General features: G+C 33.8%; 1 protein-coding gene across 1 annotated transcript in view; it reads left to right on the top strand.

Moving 5' to 3' along the window:
• BRWD3 (bromodomain and WD repeat domain containing 3) overlaps positions 1 to 27487 on the top strand; it is a 158689-nt gene that overhangs the window by 44713 nt on the left and 86489 nt on the right. Inside the window, exons 7-12 of the mRNA XM_004685617.2 lie at positions 15364 to 15524; positions 16446 to 16667; positions 20956 to 21056; positions 22400 to 22470; positions 23389 to 23489; positions 25665 to 25705. Of these exons, the coding sequence (XP_004685674.1) occupies positions 15364 to 15524; positions 16446 to 16667; positions 20956 to 21056; positions 22400 to 22470; positions 23389 to 23489; positions 25665 to 25705 (697 nt within the window). The remainder of the gene's footprint in view (positions 1 to 15363; positions 15525 to 16445; positions 16668 to 20955; positions 21057 to 22399; positions 22471 to 23388; positions 23490 to 25664; positions 25706 to 27487) is intronic.

The raw sequence follows: 27487 nt of genomic DNA, 5'->3' as shown, positions 1-27487 counted from the left end.
TTTAAAATTTTACCATACTGCTATACTCTTCATATTTTAACTGTTCCTTAATAGTCTTGTCATATATTCTTAACTTAACCATGTCCTTGGACACAGGTTATTTATAATACTTTAGTATTATTCACTCATTTATAATACTAAAGTATTATAAATAACTCTACCTTTTTTGTACATGTAATTTTTTTTTATAATCACTTGTGTCCTTAGGATAGATTTCTAAGAATTGGTCAGTGGGTGGGCATATTTTCACTCCTCCTAAAGCACAGTGCCAAAGTGGTTTTACAAATGAATCATACCATTTTATGGCATATCTAGAAATGTAGGTGTATATCAGGTTCACGTAATTATTAATGACACTAGGTTTTGGACTATTTTAAATACTAATTTATTAGGCACAAAATTATATTTTGTTATTTCATTTAAATTTCTTTTGATAGTTGTAAAAAGTCTTGAACTTTCTTTGATTCAATTTATTTGTAATTCATAATATTTTAATTGTTAATCTATTATCCACTCATTTATTAGATCATGTTTTTATAGGTGGTTAGGTTTATATATATTTTATTATTCAGGTAATATTGGCTTATGATATTCAGGTATACAGCATTATACTTTGATTTTTGTACATACTACATTATGAATACCACCAAAAGTCTAGTTTACACTTTAAAACCATACTATAAACCCCCTTTGTTTTACCCATACCCCTATCTCCTTCTGATAAGCATCAGTCATTCTGTTATCAGAATCTGAGTATTTTTGTTTTGCTTTGCTTTTCTTCTTTGTATGAGTGAAATCAGCTGGCATTTCTTTCTTTGACTTCTTTCATTTAACTTAACGCACTCTAAATCCATCAATGTTGTAGCAAATGGCAAGATTTCATTTTTTTCTTATAATTGAGTTGTATTATATTGTGTATATTTACCACATGTTTTTTTTTTAAGATTTATTTCTTTATGCATACAGAACTCGGGTACAGGCCAGAGGTGCAGGGGCGGAGAGAGGATTCACCAGAGACAGAGTAGGGAGCAGAACAGGCCAACTGACTAGTACACTGCTGAGGGGAGCAGTGGGCAGATCAGGAGAGGTCTGCTGTGCCATGTGGGCCACCTCTGGGGCAGGAATCGAACTCATGCTGAAGTGGCTTAATAGCTTCTTAGTGCTGTGCTTTAACCCACTGCGCCACCAGGCCCCCTTTACCATTTTGTAACTGTACCTTTTGTTTTTATTAAGTTTCAGGAGTTGTTTATGTATTTTGGTCATTAACCACTTGATAGATACATGATTAGCAAATATCTTCTCCCATTCAGTGGCTTGCCTTTTCATTTTGATGATAGTTTGTGCAGAATCCCTTTGTTTGATGTATCCCTTCTTTTGCATCCCTTGCTGTTGAAGTACAATCCACAGACATTGCTAAGTTAATGTTGAAGGTCTAACCACTTATTTTCTTTTATGTACTTTATGGCTTTAGGTTTTGATTCATGATTTTAATTTTCTTTGCATTAATCTGTGTGTATGGTAGAAGTTAGTAGTGTAGTTTCATTCTTTTTCTTGTGTCTATCCAGTTTTCCCAGCACCAGTTGTTGAAGAAACTTTTCTCTCTCCATTGTATATTCTTGGGTCTTTTTGTTTTATTTAAATTAGTTGTTCATATGTGAATTCCTCATTTATTTTTGATGTGAGCCCCTTGTCCATTATATGGTTTGTGAATATCTTAACCCATTCAATAGGATTTATTTTCACCTTGATGTTGGTTTCTTCTTCACAGCACAGAATCATTTTAATTGATTATTGTCACTTTTTTAAAAGTTTACTTTTTTACTCCCATCCTATTGGAATTGAACCCACAGATACCACTAAGGGCGATGTCAAAGAACTTACCACAGATTTTCTGTTATGTATTTCACAGTTTCTTGTCTTGTATTTAATACTTTAACACATTGAGTTCATTTTTGTGAATGAATGTAAGAACGGTATAATTTCATTCCTTTGCTTGTGGCTATTCAGTTTTCCCAGCATAATTTTTGAAGAAACTTTTCTTTCTCTATTGTGTGTTCTTGGCTCCTTGTCATAAATAGTTGTCCATATAAATGTGCATTTTATTGTGGACTCACTGTTCTAGTCCACTAATCTGTGACTTTTTTATTCCAGTACCATGATACTTTTAGTATTACAGCTTCACAGTATTTTTTGAAGTAGCGGTTCACGGTATAACACTTTTTTTCCCTGTATTTTGAGGATTGCTTTGGCAATTAGGGGTCTCTTGTGGTTCCATAAAACTTTCATGACTTTTGGTTCTATTTCTATTAAGAATGTCATTTAGATTTTGATATGCTTTGTGTTGAATCTATATATTGCTTTATGTAATGATAATAATAAAAATGCTAAATCTTCCATTCATGAGTATAGACTGTTTTTCTACTATTTTTTTTCTAGTTTTCCTTGCAGCCTTTCACCTCCTTTGTTAGATTTATTCTTGTGTATATAATTTTTTTAATGCAACTGAAATAGCATTGTCTTCTTTGACTCCTTTCTCTTCTAGTTTATCATTTGCCTATACAAATGCAACAGATTTTTTTATTTGATGTGATAGCCTGTCACTTCACTATACTGATTATTTCCTGTAGACTTTAGTGGGATAGATTTAGTAGATTTTAGCCAAGTGATACCTGTAGTTTTTTCCATTCCAATTTTGATGCCTTTTCTTTTTCTTGTCTGATTGTTCAGACTAGAACTTCCAATACTATATTGATAGTAATGAGAGCCAACATATTTTTATTGTTACTGATTTTAGAGGAAAATTTTTCAGGTTTCATCATTGATTGTGACTTTTATTGTGGAATTGTCATGTACGGCCTTTTTTTGTTGAAGTGAGTTTCTTCTATATCAGTTTTATTAAGAATTTTTACCATAAATTGATGTTGAATCTTTTCAGATGTTTATGTATTGAGATGTTCATGATTTTTATTGTTCATTTGTTTGATGACTTGCATTGCACTAAATGTTTTGCATACATAGTTGCATACTTAATCCCTGGAATAAATCCCACTTGATTGTGTATGAATACACACACACACACACTTTGAATATATTATTGATTTGGGTTGCTATATTTGTTGAGTATTGTTGATTCTGTGTTGACAGATATTTATTTGCCTGTAGTTTTGTCTGCTTTACAATCAGTAACGTGGGACTCTCAGAATGAGTTAAGATTTTCCCTACTCTTCAACTTCTTGTAAAGTTTTTTTCCTAAAATGTTTTGATTTGTCACTAGTGTACTTATCTATATAATGTGTGGGGTTGCTATTACACACCTCCATAAACACACACAGGACTCATTCACCCTCCAGCAATTCTTCAGTGCCACAACCCTGCCTTCTCTCCCCTATACTCTTCCCCTACACTCTCTGGTAACCAATATGTTTTTTTCATAATCTCTAAGAATTATTCTTGTTTTTACCTGTTTTGTTTCCTTGGTTATTTATATTCTGCAAGTAAGATACCATTTTACTTAGCACAGTGCCCATACAAATCATCCGTTTTGTTCCCAAAGGCACTGTTTTATCTTTTTAAGTAACCGAGTAGTATTTTATTGCATGTATAGTACATGATTTCTTTATCTAGTGGTCTGTTGATAGATGTTTAGGTTGGTTCCATGGCTTGGCTATTGTGAATAGTGCTGCTATGAACAAAGGACCACATAAATCTTTTTTAGTGCTTTCATGTTCTGTGACTGTATACCTAAAAATTATATTGATGGTCATATGGTATTACCACCTTTATTTTTTTGAGAAATCTCCATATTCCACATTACATTCCCACCAGCAGTGGATGGGTGTTCCCTTTTCCTGTACAACATCACTGACATTTGTTTCAATTATTTTTTATATAGCCCATTAATTATATAGGTTAGATGATACTCATTGTGAATTTGACTTGCAAATCCTTGTACTAAGTGGTATTGAGCATATTTCTATGTACTTGTAGGCAGTTCTGTGTCTTCTTTGGAGAAGTATCTGTTAGGCTGTTTTCCCATTTTTTTGATTCAGTTATTTGTTTTATTTAATTGAGTTATATGAGTTCTTTACATATTTTGGAAATTGACTAAATTAACCCCTTGCCATATGTGTGATATGCAGATATCTTTCTTAGTCTCCAGGGAACCAATTTGTTTGTGTGATGATACCTTTCTCTGTAAAAAAAAAAGATACTCTTTTTCATGTAGTCCTATTTGCTTATTTTTAATTTTACTTCTCTTGCCATTAGAGCTGTGTCCCCAAATATACTACTACATCTCTACTGTTGATGTCCAGGAATATATCTCCTATGTTTACTTTTATGTTTTTATGCCTTTATATGTTTATATACAGATTTTTAATCTAATTTGAATTATTTATGTGGATTTAATTATGAGTCTAGTTAGATTTTTCTCATTGTGGCTATCCAAGTTTCCAAGTACCATTTTATAAAGAGGCTTCCCATTCTCTATTTTATGGTTGTGGTTCCTTTTTCAAAGAAAATCCATAAATAGTTGTGTGATTCACTTTTTTTGCTCTCACTTATCCCATTGATGTGTATTTCTGCTTTGATACCATCACTTTGTTGTATATATTTTTTATAAAGATTTATTTATGCTTAAGGAACTGGGGTATAGGCCAGAGGTGTGGTGGGTGAGAGGATTCACCAGAGACAGAGTGGGGAAAAGAACATGCAGATGTATTGAAGCATATTGCTGAGTGGAGCAGTGGGTGGGTCAGGAGAGGTCTGCCACGCCATGTGGGTCAGCTCCCCTGGCTGGGGATCAAATTCATGCTGCAGTGACTTGTGAGAACTTCATGGTGCAAAGCTTTAACCTGTTGTGCCACCAGGGACAGAGCCCTGTTGTATATTTTGATGTCAGGGAGTGTGATATCTACATTTTTTATTCTTTTCTCTTGGAATTCCTTTTCCTGTTAGGGGTCATTTGTGATCCATGCAAATTTTTAATGATTGCCCTATTTTCTTGAAGAATGTTGGAATTTTGATAGGTATGATGTCAAACATATTGTCTTAGGTAATATGGCCATTTAAAAAATGTTTGTTCTTTCATTCCATGAACAGGAGTTATCTTTTCATGTCTTTTTATCTTTTATTTTCTTTGACAAGGGCTCAGTTTTTCAGTGTATAAATCCGTTACTCCTTTGCGTTTATTCCCAGGTATTTTGTCCTTTTTGATACATTTGTACTTGGGGATTCTTTCTTAATTTCTCCTTTCTTGTAATTATTATTTACATATAGAAATGCAGCATTTTTGGGTCTTCATTTTTCATGCTGCCACTTTATTAGTTGTCTTTAGGCTTTGGTAGAATCTTCTGGATTATATGTATATATATATTTAGTTTCCGATATACATAATGTTATATAAATATTTAGTTAATACTTTTAGGTTTTGGTAAAGACTTGTATTTTTTTTTGTACATGCATATACACACACAAAAAGAATCATCTGTAAGTAGTGATAGTTTCCCATCTCTTCTCATTTTGATTCCATTTATGTCTTGTTCTTTCCTTCTTCTGACTTAGACCTTTAGTAGTGTGTTGAGCTATAGTGGTGAAATTGTGCTTCCTTGTCTTGTTCCAGAATTTTAAGGAAATACTTTCACTTTTTTGCCATTTATTGCAGTGTTTGCTGTGGTTTATAATATATGGCTTTTATATGTTGTCATATTCTTTTTATTCCCTTATCGAAAGTTGTTGTCATAAGTAGGTTTTGAATCATAACAAATGCTTTTTTAGTTTGATTGAAATCATCATGTGATTTTACATTTCTTTTTGTTCATGTGTAAATGACATTGATTGATTTACATATGTTGAACCAGCCTGCATCCCTGGAATGAGACCTAATTTGCCATGATGTGTGAGTCTCTTCACATATTGCTAAAATGATTTGTAAAACTTTGTTGAGGAAGTTTGCATCTCTGCTCATCAAAGTAGATTTCTTTTGTTTTGTCCATGTTTAGTTTTGGGATCAGGGTAATGTTGGTCTTGTGAAATGTGTTTGTGAGGTTTCCCTCCACTTTAATTTTTTGAATAGTTTGAGAAAAATAGCTTTTAGATCCTCGTTGAAGGTTTGGCATATTATTCACTAGAGAAGCCATCTGGTCCTGGATTTTTGTTTTCAGGAATCCTGCTGATTGATCTTGACTTATGTGCTTGTGATTATTCTGTTCCAAGTAACTATTTCAGCCATGTCTGCTAGTTCTGTTTGTTTGCATATAAATGTTTATGATAATTTTTTATGATCCCATATAACTCTGCAGTCTTTTAAAATTTCATTTCTGATTTCTTTTTATTTACTTTTTATTTCTTCTGAACTCTGGCTAGATGGTTTTCAATTTTGTTTTTCCTTTCAAAGTACTGACTTTTAGTTTTATCGATCTTTTATTTTTTAAATATTATTAATTTCCCCTCTTTTATATCCTTCCTCTTAACTTTTGCTTGATTTCTTATTTTTCTAGTCACTTCTGGTGTAAAGTTATTAAGTTGCTTGAGATTTCCCTTGTTTGTTGAGGTAGACCTGTATTTTATGTGTGATATTGCTTTTACAGCATTCCATAGGATATGTTAACTTTCACTTCATTTTCATTGGTCTCTAGATACCTTTAAATTCTTAAATTTCTTCATTGACCTTGGAATTATTCAAAAGCATTTTGTTTAGTCTTTACATGTCTTGTTCATTTCTAGAATTCTTTTTGTGGTTTATTTCTAGTGCTATACCATTGTAATCAAAGATGATGCTTTATCTAATTTCTGTTTTCATGTATTTTTTGATACACGTTGAGGGTCCCAACATTTGATATATCCTTGAGTCTGTTCTCTGTTCACCTGAGAAGATGCATATGCATTTTTTGTGGGATAGAAGTCATTGTAGATATGTTAAGTTTGTTTGATTCATAGCTTCATTTAAGGCCATTATTTCCTTGTGTGACCTATCTCTTGATTTTAGTGATGTGTTGAGATCTCTTAGTATAATTGTGTTACTATCTGTGTTTTGCTAGTTCTCCGTTAATATTGTTTTTAATATTTTGGACAGCTGTTGGGTGTGTAAATTATTGATGATAGCTATAATCTTTTGGTGAATTAATTATCTTATTGATCATTATAGTGTGCCCATCTTTTTACCCTGATAGACCGTTTTTAGCTGGAAAGTAATTAATCAGATAAGGCAGTAACAATTCCTGCATTTCCCCCTAGTTATTATATGAAAGCTTTCTCAAATTCTGTATCCTTCCTGTAGATGTCTGTCTTTCTTTCAGCTTTCTCATCTTGTTGGTCAGGTTATTCCATGTCTCTTAGGTATGTGTGTTGTCTTGTTTTTTTTTTTTTTCCCTAGTTTGAGTACAGTGTCTTGAGTATTGTTTGTTCTTCTTTCTTTAACTAGATGGAAACGAGGATGTGACAGCATTGTCGAGTCCAAATACTTATGAGTATGCTGGGTAGAGAGTGGTAATTTCATTAAGAGTGATTTGAGCTCCCTCTTCTTGCCCTGCTCTGAAAAACTAGTACTATTCCATGCTTAATGGATTCCCACCACATTGCTACTTGCCCACGATACAGGTTGTGTATTCTTGCTATGGTGCATATGGAGCTTGGTGTGGGGAGAATGGAACTTGGTTTGGGGATTTTATGATATCAAAAGCATAGCAGATTTCGCTCATATCTCCCATCAGATAGATATGAGGATACGCTACTGCTTATAATATACTGCCAGGCAGATTTTCTGTAACTAAGACCAACAAACCCAGTACCTGTATATAAGTAAGTCTATACACCCTATTTGCTGAATAAAATTCTCCACACAAAGTCTATGTACTCAACTAAATCTCTGTCTAGTCCCCAGCTTTTTTGACTGACTACTAGTATGACCACCACCCTGGTTGCATCTTCCTTTACTTTTTCTTAATTACCTTGTTTTTTAAAAAATGTTTATCTATTTATTTATGCATACAGAACTGGGGTACAGGCCAGACGTGCAGGAGTGGTGAGAGGATTTACCAGAGACAGAGTGGGGAGCAGAAGAGGCAGATCAACAGAGTACACTGCTGAGGGGAGCTGCAGGCAGGTCAGGAAAGGTCTGCCATGCCATGTGCATCACCTCCAGGGTTGGGGATTGAACTTGCACTAAAGTGAGCTTGCAGTGCTGAGCTCTAGCTTGCTGTGCCATCAGGAAGAGCCACCCTTAACTTTTCTTCTGTTGTTCCTTTTTAGCAATTCATTAATAATGTAATTTAAGTATATTTTCTTTGAGTGGTGATGAGGTGTTAACATTTTCTAAACACAAAATTTGGTTTTTCTATAGTTGTATTTAGAAGAGTTGTTTATCATAACTTCTGTATTCTGGCATGTTGTAGGTGAGGTTTGGAAGTGTTTGCAAAGGGTGGGTGTTACATCTTAGAATATTTTGTGGAATTGACGAGTGAAGTTGTTTGATCTTAAAATTTGGATTTTTGGGGGAGACTTGATTACTCTTTCAGTTTTCTTACTGGTTATCAGTCAGTTCAGATTTTCAGTTTCTTCCTGATTATGTGTTGGAAGGTGACATGATTCTAATAATAATTTATTTTAGGTTCGTCAGTTTATTGGCATATAGATGTTCATGGTAGTCTGTTACGATATTTTGTTGTGTTGTAATTTTTCCTTCATTTCTGATTTTATTTACTTGACTTTTTTTTGTTAGAGATTCTCACTAAAGGTTTGTGAATTTTATCATTTCAAAGAATGGACTTTTTTTTCCAAAGATTTATTCATTCATATAGAACTGGGATACAGGCCAGAGATGCGGAGGGTGAGAGGATTCACCAGAGACAAGAGTGGGGAGCAGAACAGGCAGATGGACGAAGTACACTGCCGAGGGGAGTAGCGGGCGAGGCAGGAGAGGTCTGTCTCGCCATGTGGATCACCTCTGGGGCAGGTGGAGATCGAACTCATGCGGAAGTGGCTTTAGCTTCTTAGTGCTGTGCTTTAATCCGCTACGCCACCAGGGAGGGCCCGAGAATGGGCTTTTGTACTTTATTTTTTATCTAAATTTATTTATGCTCTGATTTTTATTATGTCTTTCCTTCTACTGACTTTTGGCATTTTCCTTTTTCTAGTTTTTCTCCAGGATTACATTTTTGAGATTTTTCTTGTTTCTTGATGTACTTTAAGTACTACTTTATTTTTCTACATCCAAATTAGTAGGTTCTACCTTCATTTTCATTTTAGTAGGTTATGCCTTCATTTGTCTCCAGATATTTTTTAAATTTCTTTGCCCCACTGGTAGTTTTGTAGTATGTTGTTTAATTTCCACTTTTTCCAGCTTTTATTTCTGTGTTTGATCTCTAGACTCACTGTTGTGAACAGAAATGATTCACAGTATGATGTTAAGCATCATATGTTAATGTATCTTGTTTTCTGTCCTCTCCTATAATCTGTTCTTAAGAATGATCCATGTGCATGAAAAGATTTTTTTTTTTTGGATGGAGTTTCTATGTATCATCTTATTCATGTATGGCCATTGTTTCCTTATTGGTTTTGGAGGTATGTGTGGTTTTAAAGACTTCTAATATCATTGTGATGCTGTCAGTATCTACTTTTATGTTTGCTAACATTGGTTTTACATGTTTTCATACTGATTCATTGTGTGCCTGTATTTTAAGAAGTGCTACTTTTTTTAAAAAAAGAGATTTATTTATTTATTCATACAGAACTGGGGAACAGGCCAGAGGTACAGGGGTGGTGAGCTGATTCACCAGAGACAGAGTGGGGTGCAGAACAGGCAGATGACGAAGTACACTGCTGAGGGGAGCAGTGGACAGGTCAGGAGAGGACTGGCACACCTTGTGGCTCACTTCTGGGGCTGGGGATCAAATTCTCACTACAGTGCTGCATCCTAACCCTTTGTGTCACCAGGGAGGGCCTTTAAGAAGCGCTACTTCATTAAAATAAAGGATAAGTATTCACCCATTTTTCATCACTTGATCTCTATTATTGTGTCTTGTTATCCATTCCTCCACCTCTTTTTTTGTCTGGAATACTGTAAGTATAGAATTTGTTTGCAGTATCATTTCTCCACTCCTTCAGTTTATACCTATGTTTGAGTCTCCTGTCGATAGCAGAAAATTAGGTGTTGCTTTGTAATCCATCTAGTCAACCTGTGGCTTTGCTAATTCAGCTGAGTGTATTTACATTTATGATTGGTTATTGGCTACTACTGCTGTTTACTTGTTGTTTCATATCTCCTTTGGTTTTTTTCCTCTTGTATTCAGTTTTCTACTTTATGTAGGTTTCATGTTGTTTTTCTCATCTTTATTTATTTTTTTAGTGCTTTGTGCATTTGCTTCAGAGTTTTATAGTTGCCATGCAGTTTATATAAAACACCTCTTTGTGGTAGCTCTTTACCTGCATTTGCCTATTCATATTCCCTACTTTTCATTTTTCCCTTTAATGTTTTTGTCACAATTTTTAATGACTTTTTTATACTGTAACATGAAATTTCTCTAGTTATTTTTAATTCTTCTTTTGCTTTAACTTTTATGCTGCAATTCAGTATTCAGTGTCCTATTCTGAGGTAGATTTGCAAGTTGATGATTTTGTTTATCTCCTTATTCAAAGCTTTGCTTCTTACTTCATATTTCTTTTCAGTTGGAAGAACCCCTTTTCATATTTCTTTTAAAGCAAGTTTGGTGGTAGTTAAACTTTGTCAGTGATTTTTTTTTGACAAAAACTTTTATTTTTCTCTAAGGATAACTTTAATAGATAGAATATGCTTGCCCATTTGCTTTATTTTTCAATATTTTAAATATTATTCTACTCTCCTTGCATTTAGATTTTTGCTGAGAAATTTGATGATAGCCTGATGGGAGTAACCTTAGTTAGAGGTTATCTACTGCTTTTTTTTTTTAAAGATTTATTTATTCATACAGAACTGGGGTACAGGCCAGAGATGTGGAGGGTGAGTGGATTCACCAGAGACAGAGTAGGGTACAGAACAGGCAGATCGACGAAGTACACTGCTGAGGGGAGCAGCGGGCGGGTCAGGAGAGATCTGCCTGGCCTGTGGATCTCCTCCGGAGCAGGCGGGGATCGAACTCATGCGGAAGCGGCTTTAGATTCTCAGTGCTGTGCTTTAACCTGCTGCGCCACCAGGGAGGGCCTTGACTACAGTTTTTAACAGTTTAGTGATTTCATGTATTAATTTTAGCTTAGCTAATTAGATGCGTTTTTTGCTAGTAAGTTAATCTATGGCTTTTGTTTTTGGTCTCTTTTATCTAAATTGCATGTAGCTATCCTCTTCCAGAGGACCAAGTTCTCTAGCAGTTGCTGCCTGTGTCTCTGGATCCACCAGTGTCCTTCTGCTGCTGGTGTAATTGCAGCTGCAGTGGGCAACAGCTACTGTGTCTCACATTTTGCACTTTGGCAGAGGTGGAGGTATGAGATGAATGGTGGGGAAAAGTCAAGGTTCTGGATAACCACATTTGTTGGGAGGCCAGATTTGAGTTCTTTGCTTTCACTGCTGACTCTTCTCTTTGAATTCTGGGTCCGAGTTCCAACCCATGCAGGCAGCCTCTATTATTGACCACTTTAGGACTTAAGGTCTGAGTTTAGGGCTACTGGTTTCACTTGTCATGCAGGTATAATTGCTGTAGGAGTAGATGGAGGATTGGTGGTAGTTGTGTGCACTGCCAATGTGGCATTCCTTGGTGGGGTCTCAGTTATGTGGTGAGTCTTTATTCTCTTGGACCTAGAACGTGGCTGACTACATTGTCTGCCCTCCCATTCTAACATTGCCACAAATTGATGACCCCTCCCTCACTGCTCTCCCATGCTTCACATTCTACCCATCTTCCAATACACAGATGCATTTGATCTCTGGTGTCCTAACTTAATATGGAGATGAACTTTTGCTGAACTATAGATGTTCTATAGTAGTTTATAGATTAAAGGGGGTGAAACTGAACGTTTTTTTTAACATTTTTTATTATAATAGTTAATTTTACTTCATTTTGTGCCTTTTTCCATCTCATTTGTAATCCCCATGGACTTCCCATCACCATATCAACTGTGTGCCATCACCATAGTCCCCTGTACTCCCCCCCCCATTTTTGATCCCATTCCCCACTCCACCCCCATAAAATGTCTCTGATATATAGTTGTTCATTATTTTTTTTTTCCCCTTCTGGTCCTTTATGCTCCTGCTATGAATGAAACCATCGGGTATTTTTCTTTTTCTTTCTGACTTATTCCACTAATATGATCCCTTCCAGCCCCATCCATATTGCTGCAAAAGTCATGAGTGTATCTTTTTTGATTGCTGTGTATATATACCATCTCTTTTTAATCCACTCATCTACTTTTGGGCATTTAGGTTGATTCTATGTCTTTCCTATTGTAAATAAAGCAACAATAAACATGGGGTTGCAGGTGTCTTGAAAACCGAATGTTTTATGCTACCCTGGTACAGATGACACTTCTATATGTATTTTAGAATATTAAAACTTTTTCATACATGTTGCAAATATTATTTTTCTTTTCAATTAATTGTCTTGTAAGGTGTCATAAAAAGTTAAAACTAGGCCCTCCCTGGTGGCGCAGTGGGTTAAAGCACAGCACTGAGAATCTAAAGCCGCTTCCACATGAGTTCGATTCCCGCCTACCCCGGAGGTGACCACATGGCGTGGCAGACCTCTCCTGACCCGCCCGCTGCTCCCCTCAGCAGTGTACTTCGTCGATCTGCCTGTTCTGTTCCCCACTCTGTCTCTGGTGAATCCTCTCACCGCCCCTTAGCCTCTGGCCTGTACCCCAGTTCTGTATGTACAAATAAATAAATAAGTCTTAAAAAAAAAGTTAAAACTAATTTGTATACATTATAGGTACACAAAGTTTTCAGTAATGGTCCTGACTAAGCAGTTTGGTCCGAGGTAGTATCTTTTTTTTTTTTTAAAGATTTATTTATTTACTCATACAGAACTGGGGTACAGGCCAGAGATGCGGTGGGTGAGAAGATTCACCAGAGACAGAGCAGGGAGCAGAACAGGCAGATCGACAAAGCACACTGCTGAGGGGAGCAGCGGGCAGGCCAGGAGAGGTCTGCCACGCCATGTGGTCACCTCCAGGGCAGGCGGGGATCGAACTCATGAGGAAGTGGCTTAAGCCTCTCAGTGCTGCTTTTAACCTGCTGCGCCACCAGGGAGGGCCAAGAGGTAGTATTTTTCATGACTTAAGAATATTTGTTCATATACTTAATTATGTTCATTTAGCCATTGAGAAACTTAGGTATGTGTGAATAAATGTATTTATTTTTTTAGATGTTAACCTTTCCTTTCTATCATTTTCTTCTCTTTCTGTCTCTGTTTGTCCTCTCAGTGTTGCTTTTTGATTTTTTTCTTTCAGTCTAGTGTGTTTGTGTGTGTGTGTGTGTGTGTGTAAATATATGTATATTTTAAGCAGCAGTTTCCAAATTTGAGCAGATTTTTTTTATACCCCCTTCCCACAAATAGGAGTAGTTTAGCAGTGTCAAGTTATATTTTTTATTTCCCTAATTTGGGGGGTATGGTGGATTGTTAATATCAAGTGTATAAGAAGCCAGGGGTCTGTTTCACAGTCTATAAGGAACAATCTCTCACAAAAAAGAGTCATTAGTTCCAGTAGTTGCAAAGTTGAGAAACCCTGCCTTAAAGTAACATACCTTTTCTTCTATTTGCAAATTATGGAAGGAAAAAAAGAAAGCAGAAGTAATGAATGAGTGCTTCAGGGACCTCAGAGCAGTAAGAAATGTTAAACTGCAGAAGGAAAATAATGAAATGCCAGAAGTTATTACTAATACTGAGTTGCAAAATATTTTTAGATTTTTTGGATGAATAGTAATTGCAAGAAAGAAATTATCATACCTTATAGTTATGCTTATGGGTTGTCTACCATTATTTTCTTTGCATCTCACAGTGTTGCATAAATACTGAGCTCTGTAATGTATCTTATGAATTTCATTCAGTGGTTTGTTGATTTTCTGTTTATCATCCATTTTTCTGTCATTTTATGTGTTCCAAATGTCCAGTGAATTTACATTTCCCTGAAAAAAAATTTCATTGTATTGATCTAGCTACAAGTTAATTCTTGTATTATTTTGCCTTGTTTCAAATTAAGCACTTAACATGTGTACTATTATTTATGTAGTATGATACAATGTCACCTTGCAGGTGACTTTGAACTTATAGGAATTGTATAGCTTAGTTAAAATATATGGATCCTCCTTGGTGGCACAAGGGGTTAAAGCACAGCACTATGAAGCTATCCTTAGCCACTGCAGGATGAGTTCGATCAAATTGACCTGCACTGTGCAGCACACCTTTCCTGACCCGCCCTACTGCTCCCTTCAGCAGTTATTTTAGTCGATCTGCCTGTTCTGCTCCCCACTCTGTCTCTGGTGAATCCTCTCACTCTCCACACAGCTGACCTGTACCCCAGTTCTTGTATGCATAAATAAGTCTTTAAAAAATAATAAAAATATATTGTGTGGTGTGTTAACTATTTTCAGTATATAAGGAAATTTCACAAGGCAAGTGGATGCTTTGTAAATCTTTATGTGGGTACCAAGATCTCTATTTTAGGGAAATGAGCAGAATGTTGGTAGTATGAGAATTCCATAGACTTAGTTGTTATTCTGGCTGTTTTTTTATGAACATGAAGAACAATAGAAAATAAAGGAGGTAAGATGAACTGATAGGAGATAAGACCGCAGAAGCTCATTTTTAACTAGAGGGAGAGCCTCTAGTTTCAGAAACCAAAAAGGGATGTCTAGAAAGATTTGTTGCTAAAAACCAATGTGCTTTAATAATTTGCCTTCTTTTCTCACTGTATGAATCTCTTGTTTTACTCTTGAGATTTTTGGGACAGCTGAAAGTTGGGCAGGCTGGTATGAGGAGGCAAAACAGAAATGCATGAATTTCCTAGCACAACATTAAGGATATATTATACTTAACTAAATATAGCCTTTGTCTTTAAGATTTGTCTATATATTAATTAATTTATTTATTTATAAAATGACAGTGTCTTGGACTGTAGTGCATCAAGGAAGGCAAAGCATAGGATGTATTTGAGAAATCATAGTAAAGGAAGCAGAAAGTAAGACTTTCTTCCATTTAAAAAAAAATTATCTGCAGTACTTTGTAGTAGTGATTTTAAGTCAATGAAATCATGAGAAATGTAAAGGAATTTAAATTTCACATGGATAGAATTGTGATGTGTATATCATGTTTTGTCTCATCTTAATATCCATGATTTAACTTCAGGAAGTTGGCTTTAATTTTTAGGTTCTAAGAAGTGAAAATCCTATTTTATGTTTTCCAGTGAATATCACCTCTGCCAGGCAATTAACTGGATGTAGTCGTTTCAGCCATATTTTCCCTTCATCTGCTTACCAGCACATTAAGATGCATAAGAGAATTTTGGGGCACTTATCATCAGTCTACTGTGTAGCATTTGACCGAAGTGGGAGAAGAATTTTTACAGTGAGTTTAAATTTTATGATACTGCAGCATATTTGGTGATATATAACAATTGAAGCTAGATCTTATGGCATTAAATTATTTTTATAGCAGTTTATCCTTTTTAGATACATGACTGCAAGAAAAGATGAGTAGAAATTGAGACCTTTTCTAATTTTATGTAATTCCTCAATCTTGGGAAACCTACTCTAAATATTCTTGAGATAGTTAAATTATGTGTTAGCTACTTAATTTCACATCATTCTATTTTAACAAATATTTATTAAAATGCATTTTCCATTTATCACAGTATGGTTGGTGTTAGTTCTGCTTAATTAATGATTACATCAACCTGTGTTTAGTGGTTATAGTTCTTGTCTGTATCTTTGATTTTTGTACTGGTTATTTTTAAAATTGGGTTTTTTTTTTTTTTCACCAAGTCACATCATGTGCTTTTGAATACAAAACACAGCACAGTTATGACTCCAGATGTATCACCTAGATGTTTGGATGTTAATGACTATAATAAAGATAATCCTTGCCATCTTTTTCATTAACATAATTATTAACATCTACATTAGAGTAGGATTTCATCTGACAATTTTCAAGCTATTTTGAATACTCAGTAGAAAGTTCAGCATAATATTTTCCTCAGCACAATTTTTTTCCTGAGAAATGAATGAGTTAAATTATTTTTGGAGTTGTTAGGACTAATAGTAGTTTTAAGGAGCTCTTCATTAAAGCCATTGTAAGTTAGGACAATGTTTTGCCAGTGCTATTATTTGGACGTTGTTTATATTTATTACTAGATTTAAGTTATGTCGAAAGAGGACATTGCAAAGTAAAGACTTACAAGTAACCTAATAAAATCACCCTTTGTGGATTTTTGTTTGGTGTGACAGGACTACTTCATTGTAAATCTCCCATCCTTTTGTATTACCATAGGGTTCAGATGACTGTTTGGTGAAAATTTGGGCTACAGATGATGGACGCCTCCTTGCTACACTTCGAGGGCACTCTGCTGAAATTTCTGACATGGCTGTTAACTATGAAAACACTCTCATTGCCGCAGGCAGCTGTGATAAGGTGGTAAGAGTGTGGTGTCTTCGAACTTGTGCACCAGTTGCAGTCCTTCAGGGACATTCAGCATCTATTACTTCCATACAGGTGAGAAAATTTAAAGGAGAACACTAATGTATATAATACAATATAATTTCATTTTGTTGTTTGTATAATTTTAAAAATGGGGAAATGTTGATCTCTTATGGTCTTTTGTTCCTATGCAACAGTCTGATATTTTTTTAAGAAAAAAGTCTTAAAGTAACATTGCATTTTAACATTGTCAGTTGTGCATGATCATAGATCAGTACCTGTACATACTGCATTAAGTTTACCATTAAATGTCCAGTTCTATCCTTCACAATGCCTTTGACTTCTTACTGGATTTCTACCTGCCCTCCCTCCACCATTTTCCCCTTGTCTGATAACCCTTAATTGGCCTTACAGTCTACAAATTTATTTTCGTGTTATTTAGTTTATTGATTTTGTTACTTTGTGTACCACATTTGAGTGAAATCATACAGTTCTTGTCTTTCTCTGATAGCCAGGTATATTTAAAGTTCCTTTCTCATAAAAATCTATTCCCTTTAGAAAAGTTTTCTTGGAAAGGTTTTTTGCAGATAGTGTTAAACATGTTTATTTCATTCATATTTATTAAGTAAGGAGACTTATGAATGCCTTTAAAGAACAACATTAGTACTTGATTAGAATATAAACAGGTTCTAACTTGAATATTGGTATACTTTGTGTTTGTATTTACTGCAAGATTTTTTTTGTCAGATTCTGTATCTGTAGTTTAATGTTAGGAAAATTTTTGTATTAATTTCAGTGATCTTATTGTAATGATGGTTGACATTCAATAAATTCATTGACTTCTCTCAGAGCAGTAGATTAGAGCTGTCATTTCTGACTTTTTTCATTCTTACATATATATACACACACACACACACACACATATATGTCAACATGATTTTCTAACAAGCTATATATACATTTATACTTATATATGTGTATATATATAAAACTTGTTAGAAAATCATGTTAAATCATGTAAATATGTATATTTATATCTTTTATATATGTGTATATGTATGTGTGTGTGTGTGTATGTGTGTGTGTGTGTATGTGTGTGTGTGTGTATGTAAAACTTGTTAGGAAATCATGTCGACTCTACTCGCCTAATACATAAATACATATTTGGAGTCTGACAAATGTCATGACCTCCATCACTAATACCCTGTTTCAGACTACTATCATCTGTAACATAGATTATTGAAATAGACATCTAACTGATACTCTTGCATTTTTTCCCCCTCTCTCTTGCCTGAGTCTAACCTCTGCATAGCAATCTGAGTGATTTTAAAATGGAATTTAAATCAAGTATCTAGTAATGTTTGAGCCTGACATAAAAGCCGATGCTTTTGAAATGACCTCTAGTATCTTACCTTCTCAGCTCCTTGCTCTCTTTTACCTACCTAATCTTCACTACTTGTATACTGAACTCTGTTTTAACTGCTGCCCTTTCTGCTTTATTACAACACTCTAGCTACACATCTGCTTCTGCTATTGCTTTTTCTTATCTCTGGAATGGTCTTCCTTGGATAGTCATAAGACTTATTACCTCATTTTCTAATTGCTCTGTGCATATGTTACTTTCTCAGGGAAACCTTATCTGACCACCTAACCACTCCAATAAAATATCCCCCATCTACACACTGTATCATTCCTTAGTTTCATTTTTATCCCTAATAATAATCACCATTTAGCATGAATTCTATGTGCTTTACTTATTCTTTGATAATTGTCTCATTTAATATATTTTTTAATTGAGATAAAGTGGTATATTATTGATAGTTGTTGCCTCTGGGTGGAAGGATAGTTAGTAGCTCTTACTCATTTTATCTGCCATATTTGTATCTCAGAAAGCACATTTTCATTTTTACAAACTCTAAAATGATTTGTCACTTAAAAACAATCCATTTAAAGTATACTGACAGACCAGATCCCCCTTTGTGATTGATGAATCAATTTTAATATAGTCGGGATAAAAATTAATTTTAGTTTCTTCAACTTAACAAAATTACTCTTTATATTTGTTTCATTCTTGTAGATCAGAGACCAACACATTTATAGGCCAGATAGTAAATGTTAAGGCTTTTCAGTCTGTGTGGTATCTGTTGGAAATATCTAACTCTGCTGTTGCAGTGCGAAAGCTGCCATGGACAGTATAGCTTATTGTTCAATAAAATGTTATTTACAGAAACAGGTAGTATGGTGGAATGGGTTTGTGGGCCATAACTTGCTATAGATTGTGCACTAATGTTTTCTAATGCAAGCTTCTCTATCTTAGAAATTATATGTAAACTGCCCAAATATTTATCTCTTTACTGTACATTAACTATTAATAGCTAATATTAATTGATGATTACTGTGTGAATTAAACTGTGGTTTTTAGAATTTCTGTGCTTCCAAACAGTGAAACTAAGTAAATAACTTCTAATTTCTATAATTACCTTTTTTTAATTTGAATTAAAATTTTATTGAAATATTATGCACCTTTATACTTAATCTTCATATCAGTAAAAGGTATTCTTTATCTACATTTGGAATTTTTAAAACTCTAAGCATACTAGAGATAAGTTTGATTTTCAACTGTTTCTTATGTCCCCTTGCATCATTAGTCTACTAGCTCTTCCCTTGTCTGTGATTCTTCTCTAAGGACATGTAAAGTACTAGGTATCAGAAACAGACTTCTAGATAAAGGTTACCTATGGTCTAGTAGTAGGGTTGTGACTGTCCTTTAAATTGGCAATTTAAGTATATATTTTTAAAGATTTATTTATGCATATAAGAACTGGGGTAAAGGCAAGAGGCGTGGGGGATGAGAGGATTCAGCAGAGACAGAGTAGGGAACAAAACAGGGAGATCAACTGAAATACAATGATGAGGGGAGGAGCGGGTGGGTCAGGAGAGGCCTGCCACACCACATGTGTCACCTCCCTGACAGGGGATAGAACTGGTGCAATAGTGGCTGCAGATAGCTTCATAGTGCTGTGCTTTAACCCATTGCATCACCAGGGAGGGCCAAGTATATGTTTTTTAATCTGTTTTTTCCATGATATTGCAGAGATTTGATCTATTTAAACTAGTCATTAAAATGAATGATATTGATTACATTTATTTATTTATTTATTTTAAAGATTTATTTATTTATGTGTACAGAACTAGGTACAGGCCAAAGTGCAGGGGCGGTGAGAGGCTTCACCAGAGACAGAGTGGAGAGCAAAGCAGGCTGATTGAGGAAGTACACTGCTGAGGAAAGCAGCGGGTACCTCAGGAGAGGTCTGCCACACCATGTGGTCACCTCCTGGGGCGGGGATTAAACTCATGCTTGAAGTGTCTTTAGCTTTGTAGTGCTGTGCTTTAACCCACTGAGCCACCAGAGAGGGCCATGCTTACATTTTAGAAGAGCAAAATTGGTACCATACTTCATTGAAGTTGGAATTTAAAATGGTATATTAAAGCCCAGACACTTAGATATTATTTCCTAATCGTTGGTTTAGATTTACTTCTGATGTCATATACATATGTATATAAAAATTGATAAATTTTACTATGTAAACATATGTTTAACAGATTATTGATTTAACCATCGTTTAATTTTTTGTGTGTAGAACTGTGGTATAGTTCAGAGGTGCAGGAGGTGAGAGTATTCATCAGAGAGAGTAGGGAGCAGAACAGGCAGATTTACTGAAACACACTGCTGAGAGGCACAGTGCACAGGACAGGAGAGGTCTGCTAGGCTGAATGTGGGTTAGCTCCCTGGCAAGGGATAGAACTCATGGTGTATTGGTGATAGAGCTGAGTCTTAACCCTTAAGCCAGCAGGGAGTCTGTAATGATTTAACTATTAATGACTTGAATTTCTTCATTAAAATTAGTGAAATCTAGAAGTGTGATGTTAAGTGATTTTAAAGTCATTTTTAGACTTAAAATATTGTACAATGACTCTTTTCTACAGCTATTTTACATTTTAAATTTGTGTAAAGTGTTCATTTATCTGAGCAGTGTAAACCAATATTACTTCAATAAAGAAATAAAAGTAAAATTGACGTTGATGATTAATTATAGTTACTATTAGTGTAGTAATAGGCAGTGTTAACTTTAACAAAAATTTGGATTATATACTACACTTTAGATCACAAATTAGAAATACTAATTATATTTAAGCATTTTATAATGTTTCTAAAACTTAAATTTAAATAGCTGATATCATAATATTTTAAGTGAAAATATTATAACATATTAAAGTGAGTATAATTTTACAACATGCTATGTTTACAATAAATTTAAACATAGAACCTTTCTATCTGAAATGAATTTTTTGTTTTTTTAAGTTTTGTCCATCAACTAAAGGCACAACCAGATACCTCACTTCTACTGGTGCTGATGGAACAGTGTGTTTCTGGCAATGGCATGCAAAAACAATGAAGTTTAGGTAAGTTTAGTACTGGATTAGAAATTGTGTATAAAACATGCATGATTAATTTTGCTTTATTACTTTGAGATATTTTTAATTGTCAGTGTATTTAGTTTTTATCCATCCATCCATCCATCCATTCATCTATCTATCTATCTATCTATCTATCTATCTATCTATCTATCTATCTATCTATCTATCTATCTATCTATCTACCATCTGTCTATCTATCCATCTATCTGTATATATATGTCCATACTTCAATTTTGTGTTAGAGATTTTGAAATAAAATTTTGATGGGACTACATTGAAGAGATTTATACACAGTTTTGGGAAGGAATATATATTTTTTAACTTCTTATCTTGCTAAGACTTTGTACTCCTAATGATAGTACAATTGACTTTTGAAAAATGTAGGAGTTGGGAACTGACCCACATGTAGTCAAATCCACATGAACTTTTAACTCCCCCAAAACCTAACTACTAATGTCCTGCTGTTTGTCTTATTCGATAACATAAATAGACATAAACACATATATATAGTCTATGTAATTATATGTGTACTGCAGTCTTAAATACGGTAAGCTAGAGAAAAGGAAGTGTTAATAAGAAGTCGTAGGGACAAGAAAGTATGTTTATATCCTGTACTCTATTGTTGATTACATAAAGCTCACATCATTTGTTTACAAGTTGAATTAACTTTTTATTATCTAGATCAATATTGTCTTATGAGATTGAAAAACAACTGTAGATATTATACATATTGCTAATACTTGATATCAAAAAATTAAAAGTTAATATGAAAAATAAATTTATGTGTATTTACTGATATAAAGATTCATGCATTAATCGCAAAGAAGCAGCAACATGATTACTTTATAGCCACTTAGCGTGATTGATATGAGTGTTTCGTGGTAGCCTAGCCTATATGAGTGAATCCTTATTAAAAGCTTTATGGCATATAGTATTACAGTCATATTCATACTATAGTGCAGAAAATATTACATCTTAAAAAAACCTACCTGTGTGATAAACTGATACATTTTCAAATCTCAAAAAAACTTCCAATATATTAATTTAAAAAATATCAACATATAAGTAGACCCATACAGTTCATATTCATGTTAATGAAAGATCATGTTAATTTGTTTATGAAAGTATATTAATAATACTGACACTGTAAAACATATTTTTAAGGGTAAATGTATTTTTAACATGAATTATGGGAGTAGTATTTATTGACTTTTAATTTTGTGCTTTCTATAATATTGATACTAAATATATTAATATCCAGTAGCATGCTAAGGTTCTTATGCATTAGATAACATGATGAAAAATAAGAACATATTGCTTTTCCTTAGAGATCGTCCAGTGAAATTTACTGAGAGATCCAGACCTGGAGTTCAGATATCTTGTTCATCTTTTAGTTCTGGTATGTGTAAAAATGAAATGTTTTGAATACTGAAAATATTAAGTGATCCAGTTATAACAAATGTATATTTCAAATTTGTGGAAGTAAAATGCTTATGTTTCAGTGTTAATAGAAGAGCATACCAAAAGTATGAATCATGTTATGATAGGTGGACTGTGTGGATTCTAATTGGTATGTAAAAGCTGTTGAATTTTTTTCTTACCTGCAATTAATATTTTTTATAATACAGAATTTAGTCAGTAAAAATAATAGACAACTATCCCTACAAATTCAACACTAAAATCCTGCCATGACTTCAGAAAACATATTACTGTTGCTTCACATACGGGACACTTTTACAATGTGTAAACAGTGCTTTCCCACTGTTAATAATCATACTCTAATTAACCTTTTCTTTTTCTTTTATTTTATAAAATATAACAAAATTTGCCACTTTAATAGCCATTTTTCAGTGTATGGTTCTGTAGCTTTAAGTATGTTTATATTCTGCCTACATTACTACTATACATTCTAGAATTTTTTCATCATCCTAGAAGTCGGAGTGTTTTATATTTAATCACTTTCAGTCCTATAAGGAGACTTTTAGATAATAGATCATTTTATAAATAATAAATAATTTTGCAACATTATTGTCTTGACATAAAAATAAAGGAGTGAATTCCGGAAAGCTGTGATCTTTTATGCTTGTGTTCATTGTATAACTGGTGGATTTTTTGTTGTTGAGTTGAAGTTATAGTTGCCCTTTAAATATTTCTTTTCTCTATATTGAATTTTTTTTATATTTTCTGAAAGGTTACTATGTCTTTAATGATTAGAAGATAAACTTTTAATTTACATGAGGTACATATAACTAAAAAAGTTATCAGGTATTTTAAAGTACCTTGATATGATGTTTCTTTTGCTTTTTTAATCCTCTAGGTGGTATGTTTATTACAACAGGTAGCACTGACCATGTGATTAGGATATATTATTTGGGTTCTGAGGTCCCAGAGAAAATTGCTGAATTAGAGTCACACACGGTAAGGACAAAATAAGAAACTTAAATATGCTGCTTTCTTTTATAATATCCCTGGAAAATTGGTGTTAACTCTTCTGTTCTCAGCTGCACCTATTTTGCTAAGATTGGTGCTAAAATCTATATGAATAATATTTCTCTTCAGTAATATCAGAGCAATAATCTGAATTTAGTTAGCTATGTTTTTTAAGATAAGGCCTATTTGACTATAGAATAAAAATTGCATGTAGCAGTTATAATTTATAAATAATGGTTTATTAAAAGAATTCTAGCTGGCTCTTTTAGCCTGCTTTACTTTTAATTAAATAAGTTATTGACACTTAAATTGATATGTTTGTTAAAGCCATACATATTAAGTATGTCTTAGTAAAAACAATGGTACAGAATTTAGGTTGTTGATATGAGTATTTTTTTCAAAATGATATTAAAGATTCCTGAAGTATAATTCCACTTTGTTACCAATAACAGCCTTCTATCAGGAAACAGCTTTATTCCTGGGGTGACAGACATTAGTGACTGACACTTTTCTTCTCAGTTTCTCTCCCCTCCCCTGTGTTACTTTCATCCTTTCCTAATTATTTTCTTAATCATTTTCTCCAGATAATTATTTACTATGAATGTGGTAGTAGTTTTATTCAACTCACTGTACATCTCTTTTAAGTTGTGTCAGAAATTGAAAGCATTCAGCTTTGCAAGTCTTAATATTACAGTTCTTAATTACAGTTGACAACTGAGTTGAAGCAGTATTAGCATAAATTAATAAAATACGCACAGTTCCCTGAATGATAACTTTAAAAAGCTACTTCGTGAGTTGTGGAATCAATCATACTCCTGAAACTTGTAGTAAAAGAGCCCCTGTTAGAAAGCTTTTTCTTTTTTGATCTTTTGGAAAAACCTCCTGCTTTTTGTCTTGACATAAAAGCATAGGACAATATCAAGAATACTTGCTGAACCAAACTGAGTTCCTGTCTTCCTATCATCTTATTCATAAATACTAAAATCCTGGAATATTTAAATTATGAAAGGGAAAAACTTAGGATATAATGATCTCAGTCAGACTATACATTATGGGAAATTCATTTGTGCTAGAGCATACAAAGGAGGCATCTTTACAATTGATGCCCAAGTAGAGCATATATATCAGTGCAGTTAAATTTATTGAGAGCTTACAGAATTGGGTAGAGTGGAAGATGAAGAAAAATTGATTGGTAGAGCTGTTTTTTTGCAGGTGCTCAGCTCATAAGAAAAATAAGATGAAATAAATATTCCCTATTGAAATAAGTGGGGACTTTAGTTATGTAAAATAAGATGTCCCTTCAGAACATGGACAACCAGTGATTGCAGCTGGCAGAGTGAATCTAGAGTTTCCTAGACTTACACTATAGTGAAACTGTAACAGTTTCAATCATGGTTACCTTAGAACATATATAACCTAAAAAAATCTTAATGAAAAATATTTAAGTCATTTAATATCATTATCTAAGTCATTTAGTATCTGAGTTTTTAACTAAAAATTAAGTTCAGATGCATTGTAGTGATTGAGTGGTTTGTGAAAATGTGTACAACAGTTGAGGATACACTTTTATTATCAAGGGATAAAGCAGAGACAATCTACATTTTGGTTTACACTTTTCTTGCTATGATACACATTAGATTTGTGAGTGTGTGGTTTGATCATTATACATGGTTCAAATAGCAATCGATAAACTATAACCTTATAAACAAAGGCTAACAGATAAATTCATTGTAAGTTAGTTATTCGATGTGGGAAAGAGAAAATTAATTTTTCTGAAATTAAAATACGGGATTAAGGAGGGAATTTAACTACTCTTAAACCAATTAGTTTTAAAGTGGTGTTTTGATTGGTATACTATTTTAGGGGAGACATAATGAACTAATACCTATTTAGAACTATCTTTCTATTGTGATTATGGTTTTCTAAACCATATAAAAAACAAGTTTGCTTATGTCTGTTTTGTCTCAAGTATTGTTGATAAGTATTCCTCCTTGGCTCATTCAGTGTTTAACTTTCATTAATTTTTTTCAAAGAAAATTAGTATTCTTTTAAAATTCTATTAAAAAAATATATGCCACAATGTTTTCACAAGTGAATTTGAGGGGAAGAACACTTTGTTATATATATAAATTTTAACCATAAATATGTTGTTTTATATTATAGGATAAAGTTGTTGCTGTTCAATTCTGTAACAATGGAGACAGGTAACTATATAGTAAATATTTGTGTAAACAGGTATTTGAGATACTATATTATCCATTGCCTCAGCAGCATCTACAGGTATTTGAGATACTATATTATCCATTGCCTCAGCAGCATCTACAGGTATTTGAGATACTATATTATCCATTGCCTCAGTAGCATCTACCTCTAATATAGATAAGTTATGTCACTTAGGCTGAAGCCCTTATTATCTTTCATGACACCATTCCCTCGATTCCCATTTAATTTGGAGAGAAAAAAAACCCTTTTACACTGTTGGTAGGAATGTACACTGTCCCACTCCTATGGAAAAAACAGTATGGAGTTTACTCAAAAGATCAAAAAAATTGATCTGCCATGTGACTTAGCAGTTCAACTCCAAGGTATCTACTTGAGAATACAAAAAGAAATTTATTCAAGGGGAGGCATGCGCTTCAGTGTTCATTTGTAGCACCACTTATAGTAGCCTGGAGATGGAAACAACATAAGTGCCCAAATATAGGTAGATTAAGAAGATATGGTACATATATACACAATAGATTACTACTCAACTATCATAAAAGATAAACTTTTGGCATTGGTGGCAACAAGAATGATGCTAGAGGGGGTTATGCTAAGTGAAAGTCAGTCAGAAGTAGAAAGACAAATACCTATGGTATTACTTATATGTGGAATATGGAGAAACCAAGTAAGGGGTCAGATAAAGCCAAACTAACACTAAACCCTTGAAATCTGACTATAGATTAGTGGCTGCTAGAGGGAAGGGGGAAGAGGAGGAGTAAGAACAAGTTGGGGAGGGAACACAATGGACTAGTGATACCTAGGAGTTAAACTTCTATGGGCGTTTTGGTGATGGGTGTGGTATGGTAACATCTGAAGGAGGAGATTGGAGACCCCATACTTCTAAAACACAAACACTGTGAACCAATGTTGCCTCAACAGAAAAAAATAAGTAGTAGTCATCCTCTATCATTTCTGAGTGATTTCTTTTTCTGTTTTGTCTTTTTCAATTTTGGTTACCATCTAACTTAGTCAGGGATTCCATTATTTGACCCTTTATCTTCAGTTTTCTTCTCACTGCTCAATATATACTATCTTTGCCAGATCATCTTTGCTCATTTTAAAAATCTTTAGTGTTTCCTCTGTCTAGTGTAGGAATTTGAATTAAATAGAATTCAATGGAATGAATTGCAATATTTTAGCCTTGCCTTCAGAATTGATTTAGAAATAGTCTTCTCTCATCTTCTAGTTCCTTTGTCAATCCTCAAAGCCAGCCTAATTGATTTACTCATCTGTCATTTACATCTTTTATATATTCTTTCATCTGTTCCTTTGCTTTCTATCATACCAGTCCTACCCAGAAATAACCCCTACATCATCCTGTGCTTCTATATCCAGTCTCTCCTTCATTTCCCGTCTTCTATCTTCTCTAAGTTCTACCTTCTTTTTAAGGTTCATGCCCTATATGGAGCTATTCCTGACTGTTCCAGCATTTAGCTACCTTGTCTTATTCTGAATATCTCTATCACTTACTGTCTCTAAAACTCATGAAACGTATTTCCTATGTCTGTAAACTCAAATTATGTACCGATATCCTTGTACCCTGTAAAACTTCTCATCCTATAAAGAAGCCTATGCTAGCCTGAAAGTTGCTTAGATTAGAATTAACATGTTAGCCATGTAGCTTAAATTTGTATCCATAAATACCTATGAGGACTTTTTGTAGGAGACCATGTTTTATTTTTTAATTTTTATTTATAACAGCTTATTTTTACATCATTTTG

This window comes from Condylura cristata, unplaced genomic scaffold, assembly GCF_000260355.1.
Source record: "Condylura cristata isolate star-nosed mole 26May11 unplaced genomic scaffold, ConCri1.0 scaffold00019, whole genome shotgun sequence".
Taxonomy (NCBI): Eukaryota; Metazoa; Chordata; class Mammalia; order Eulipotyphla; family Talpidae; genus Condylura; species Condylura cristata.
The sequence above is the reverse complement of the archived record's forward strand: the minus strand, read 5'-3'. Positions and strand labels throughout refer to the sequence as shown.